The sequence below is a fragment of the Passer domesticus genome, chromosome 2 (genome assembly GCF_036417665.1).
Source record: "Passer domesticus isolate bPasDom1 chromosome 2, bPasDom1.hap1, whole genome shotgun sequence".
Taxonomy (NCBI): Eukaryota; Metazoa; Chordata; class Aves; order Passeriformes; family Passeridae; genus Passer; species Passer domesticus.
The window spans coordinates 278,442-284,463 of NC_087475.1; the positions used below are offsets into that span (position 1 = coordinate 278,442).

The window sequence follows — 6,022 nt, forward strand, 5'->3', positions numbered from 1 at the left end:
TCCCCAAAGCCCGGCGGTGTTTGCCCCCCCGGGGGTCCCGAGGGCGGGGGGACCCTCGGTGGGCTGGGGGGACGCGGAGCCGGCAGAGCCCGCGGCAGCGGCAGCTCCGGGTGTGCGGGGCGGCTGGGGCCAGGGCAGGGAGGCACCGGGGACACCGGGGGGAACCGGGAGGAACCGGGAGGAACCGGAGAGACACCGGGGGGAACCGGGAGGAACCGGGAGATACCGGGGGGAACCGGGAGGAACCGGGGGGAACCGGGAGGAACCGGAGAGACACCGGGAGGCGCCGGGAGGCACCGGGAAGGTGCCCGGGCGGCGGCAGCGGCACAGGGCGATGCTCGGGGGGCGATGCTCGGGGCCGGCTGGGCTGGACCACCGCCCCAGCACCGGACGCGCCCCCGGGCAAGGGAAACGCGCCTGCGGTTTGATCCCGTCCTGAGGAGAGCCGGGATCCGTGTGTGAACCCCCGGGATCCGTGTGTGAACCCCCGGGATCCGTGGGTACACCCCGGGATCCGTGGGTACACCCCGGGATCCACGGGAACACCCCGGGAGCCGCGGGACCCCCGTCCCTGACCGCCCCCCAGGCCGGGGGTCTCCAGCCCCCTCGGTCCCGCCCGCAGCACCAAACCCTCCCGCAGAGCCCCAGAGCATCCCGGGGCAGATGGAGCTCGTGTTTAAAGGAAAAGGAAAAGGTTTTGGGGAAGAGGAACAGCCGCTTGGGCAGAGCGGTGGAGCGGCATCCTTAGAGCTGCGCTGGAAAGTGTAATTATGGAGTTTTATATCAGGATGGATCACGGGGAGAGGACCTGGACCTCGTGGAGGAAGGGCTCCGATGGATTTGGAAGAAGGGGTCTAAAGCTGCGGGACTCCCTCGGTGCAGAGCTCCTGGGTGCACTGAGATTCCCACTGCATCCCTGTGTATTTGCAGTTTAATATTTGCATTTTGCCACAGAGGCTGAGCTGTTGGCATGGCAGCACAGCTGCCAGCTCCCAGCACAGGAATATCTTTTCTGTTAACACCTCACATCTGTTTTTGTTTGGTGCAATATCTACACTGAACTGCTTTTAAAAGTGACAAAATTTATTGTTATTATTAAATAATAGTATTTTTATTATAGAATTATTATTATTTAATTATCATTTAATTATTATTATTATTGATTCAGGTATTATTTTTATTAATTTTATTTTTAAATATGACCCACTGCCATATTGTGTCTCCCTGGACACTTTCTTGGTTCAGGATATTTTAGACATGAAACTGAGTGTGACTACTCTGTGATTGAAGATACAGTTGGTTTTTCACACACAGAGTCAATATTTTGGTGTGCAACAACATCACAGTTTTTCAGCACTTACTCCACTTCCTCCTGCCTTATGGATTATTCCTTATGGTTTGAGTTTTGAGATTTCACACCTGAGTGTTAATGCAGGAGTTGCTGAAAACAGTCCCATCCCATCTTAATTTGTGTGCCTGGGTCTGATTCAGCCTCTGGGGCTCTCCAGGGCTCTCCAGGGCAGCAGCACCTCCCTTCCTTTGGCTGGAGGGAGGGTTCCATCTCCCACAGGTTTTGTTCCTCTGACACAAAGGTCTTTCCAACTGCATGGTTAAATCTGAGTTCTGCTAGATTTCCTCTGAAAGATGCTGCTAAGCAAACTGAACTGGGTCTCAGAGCTAAAAGGGGAGGGAAAGGGAAGTTTGGAGATAAGGAACAGGGGCAACCAACTTCAAACCTGGAGTTAATTTTGTTGTCTATCCTAGCTGAGCCCAGGGGCCCTAGAACTCCCCACTCTCCATGCCTGAGGGCATCTTGCTCACCCCTGCAAACTCTTGACCATTCCTCTGTCATTGCCCGACTTCTTCCTTCTGCTCTGGACTCGGAGAGCACAGAAATATCCCAGAAATATCCCAGTGTTCATGCAGGAGCTAGTTCTGCCTCAGTCACTGCTCGAAGTGGAAGCACTCAGAAGAAAAATGTGTAACTGTTGTGTTAAGACAAGAGAGGAGGAGATCAGGACTCAGGTTCTCACACGAGCAGGGTGTAGGGACACCCTGTGAGCACCCTGCAGACCACGGGGTTTGTAACCTGGGCTTGGGCTGGGGCTCTCTGCAGAGCAGAGCAGGTGACACGAGGCACTTGGTGCTGCTGGAGCAGCTCGAGCACCCCAAATCTCCTTCTGCAGCATCTTCTCCCCAAACCTCCTTCTGCAGCATCTCCTGCCCAAATCTCCTTCTGCAGCATCTTCTCCCCAAATCTCCTCCTGCAGCATCTTCTCCCCAAATCTCCTTCTGCAGCATCTTCTCCCCAAATCTCCTTCTGCAGCATCTCCTGCCCAAATCTCCTTCTGCAGTATTTTCTCCCCAAATTTCCTCCTGCAGCATCTCCTGCCTTTGCTTTCAGGTGAGCATGCCCACCGTGACAGCCTGAGCCCACAGGTTGATCCTGACGGGGATCCCGGGCATGGAGCAGCTGCACGTCGGGGTCTCCATCCCGTTCTGCTGCATGCAGCCCTGCTGGGCTTTGGGGTGCTGCTGCTGCTCCCCATCTGTGCAGAGCACAGCCTGCACCAGCCCTTGTTCCCGGCCGTGTGTCCTAGGGTGAGGTTATGGTGCTTGTATCCCAGTCGTGTGTCCTGTTAGTGCTGGATATTGTGTTCTGTGCCCTCAGGACTGGCTCTGAAGAGCAAGGTTTGTTTTGGTTTGTTATCAGCCTGCTCCCCCACGGCTGGCAGGACACACAGACGGCGCAGTACATAGTGCAGCTTTTGCTTTTTGCTTTGCTTTCTGTTGCTTGCTTTGCTCTTGCTCCTGCTTCGCTCCTGCTTTGCTTTTGCTTCTTGCTTCTGCTCATTAGTTAGTTTAGCCAGGCAGTCTCAATTTTCCCTGGACTGTTTTTCCTTTCCCTTTTTGGAACCACTCGAACCTGCTCTGGACTGGGACCTGGGAAACACCGAGAGTTTGCATCCTGTGGCTGCAGCAGCTATCCCCAGCGCCAGAGAGAGCGATAACAGAGCCACCACTGCCAGGAAAGACTTTCTGAATTTGTCATCCTTTTCAGATCGGTGAAAGCATTGTCATCTGGTATTGTTCATTTTGTGTGCTGGGGGTGCTTTGCCTGTTAAATAAACAGGTTCTTTCCACTTCTGTCCGAGGAATCCTTCCCGAACTGGTAGAGGGGAGGAGCGGTGTGGGTTTGCTTTCTGGGGGGGCCCCTTTAGAAGTTTTCTCCCAGATTTGCCCCAATCCAGGACACCATGCTGGCCATCACTGAGCTCATGCTCTCCCCCACGGCAGTGCCCAAGACTCTGGCTCTCTTCTGGTTCCGAGCCAGGGAGATTTCCCTGGGCGCCTGCCTGACCCAGGTGTTCTCCCTGCGCTTCACCAGCCTGGCAGAGTCCAAGATGCTGCTGGCCATGGCCTTCGACCACTTCTGGCCCTCTGCTTCCTGCTGTGCCACGGGCCAAAACGGGCTGGCAGCTGTGCTGAGGGGCTCCTGCATCGTCCTGCCCTGCATTTCCTGCGGCGGCAGCTGCCGTTCTGCGGGCTCATGGTGCACACCCACTGCAGCACATGGCGTGGCACGCCTGACCATGCGTCTGCTCGGGCCGGCCGTGCCCTTCAGCGTGGCCCTGCTGGCCTGGCCCTCACCGCCGTGTCCTACGGCTTCACCCTGCTGGCGCTCTGGCGGCTGCCGTGGTGCTCTGCCCGCTGCACGGCCCTGCACGCCTGCAGATCACACGCCTGCAGATCACACACCTGCAGCTCTCACACCTGCTGCTAGCACTCCTGTAGCTCACACACCTGCAGCTTGCATGTCTGCATGTCACACACCTGCAGATCACACACCTGTGTCTCACACACCTGTGTCTCACACACCTGAGGCCCTGCACACCTGTGTCTCACACACCTGCAGCTCACACACCTGCAGATCACACACCTGCAGCTCCCACAACTGTATCTCACACACCTGAGGCCCTGCACACCTGCTGCTCACATTCCTGCAGCTCTCACGCCTGCAGCTCTCACACCTGTGTCTCTCACACCTGCAGCTCTCACACCTGCAGCTCACACACCTGCAGCTCTCACACCTGTGTCTCACACACCTGAGGCCCTGCACACCTGCAGCTCTCACACCTGTGTCTCACACACCTGAGGCCCTGCACACCTGTGTCTCACACACCTGCAGCTCTCACACCTGCAGCTCTCACACCTGTGTCTCACACACCTGCAGCTCTCACACCTGCAGCTCTCACACCTGTGTCTCACACACCTGCAGCTCTCACACCTGCAGCTCTCACACCTGCGTGCTGCTGCTGCTGCTCTGCGTGCCCACCACCGTCACAGCACTGACACAGAGCTTTGGCCGCCTCCCCCCAGCACACATCCTGCCGGCAGCCTGCAGGTGCTGTTCCCCCATGCTGAGCCCCATCGTGTGCAGCAGATCAGGGATGGGGTTGTGAAGGTGTCCATGCACCCCAAGAGACACCTGCCCGGACAAGGTGAAAGTGTGGGTGCCTGAATGGGACCCCCAATTCTCTTTCAGCTCTTTCAGGCAGCACCCCGAGTCTGCCACCCCAGGCAAATGCAGAGCACCTCACATCACTGTCCCCAGGTTTGTGCAAAATGCAAGATAAAAATCGGGATTGCGGATTGGCAATGGAAGGAGAGCGATCAAAGGAATGAGAGCCTACCCAGGCACGTCACCTTTGGGAAATCCCAGAGTCACGGGGCAGCTGGGGTGGAAAGGAACCTCCAGAGAGCACTCACCTGAGCCTGCTGCTCACGCAGTTCACCCAGAGCAGGTTAAAGGGTCGCAGCCAGGTGGGCTTTGGCCATCTCCAGAGCAGGAGACCCCCAGCCCGCTGGGCAGCTGCTCCAGTGCTCCATCACCCACACAGCAAAAGGGTTTTCCCTCTTACTCAGCTGGAAGTTCCCATGTCAAACCCCTACAAGGAGAAGGAGGTAGGTGGAATTCCACTGGGGTGTGACAATAAATCTGGACTCAGGTGGAAAGACATGGAATGAATGTGTTCTTGTGAATGACACAGGTAGAATGAAATTCATCTTAGAGAGTTATTCTTCATTAAAATTCATAGTACTGAAAAATCTCCAAAAGGAGTAGTACAGAAATAAAACCAAGTGTTGCACTTCAGCATTCATGGGGTGTCTTTATTCCTTAACTGCATCATTTGACCTTACTTTGAGTAAACATGTCAGTGAAAAATCATTCCCAGAGGAATCACAGAATGGCGTTGACACAAACTGTTGTTTTCAAATCCTAAAAACGCTCCTGCTGCAGAGTAGCTGCTTTCCTGGAGCTTAAAAATCTCCTGGGCATCAGTTTGGAACAGCAACTGGAGACAGCAGAGCAGCGTCCCCCCGAGCAGAGCTGCAGCTCTGGTGCAGTGAGCCATGTGACTGAGCGCGTTACTCTCTCTAAAAATAGCCAAAAAAAAAAATCCAATGCCATTCTGAGGTGGAACGCAAGAATTTTCTTTCAGTAGCTTGACTTTGTTTCTTGTTGCTCGGGGGTACACATGGCATTGCTGCTTTGTGAAGGAGTGACAAGTGAGAGGATGACCCAGGCTGGCTGTCCAAGGCTGGTGAGACCCCAGCAGGCCGTGAGACCCCAGCAGGCTGCGAGACCCCAGCAGGCTGTGAGACCCCAGCAGCCTGTGAGACCCCAGCAGGCCGTGAGACCCCAGCAGGCTGCGAGACCCCAGCAGGCTGTGAGACCCCAGCAGGCCGTGAGACCCCAGCAGCCTGTGAGACCCCAGCAGCCCGTGAGACCCCAGCAGGCTGCGAGACCCCAGCAGGCTGTGAGACCCCAGCAGGCTGCGAGACCCCAGCAGGCTGTGAGACCCCAGCAGGCTGGTGAGACCCCAGCAGGCTGTGACACCCCAGCAGGCTGTGAAACCCCAGCAGGCTGTGAGACCCCAGCAGGCTGCGAGACCCCAGCAGCCCGTGAGACCCCAGCAGCCTGTGAGACCCCAGCAGGCTGTGACACCCCAGCAGGCTG

The 6,022-nt window shown here is 56.2% G+C and overlaps 1 protein-coding gene across 1 annotated transcript; it reads left to right on the forward strand.

The window, feature by feature from the left end:
- Positions 1–348: 348 nt before the first annotated feature.
- On the forward strand, positions 349–3,784 carry LOC135290665 (olfactory receptor 52H1-like). Its single transcript, XM_064404602.1, is given in 5 exon segments — positions 349–422; positions 2,440–2,507; positions 2,510–2,589; positions 3,252–3,513; positions 3,516–3,784. Coding segments are annotated over 5 exon segments (753 nt in total).
- Positions 3,785–6,022: the final 2,238 nt, after the last annotated feature.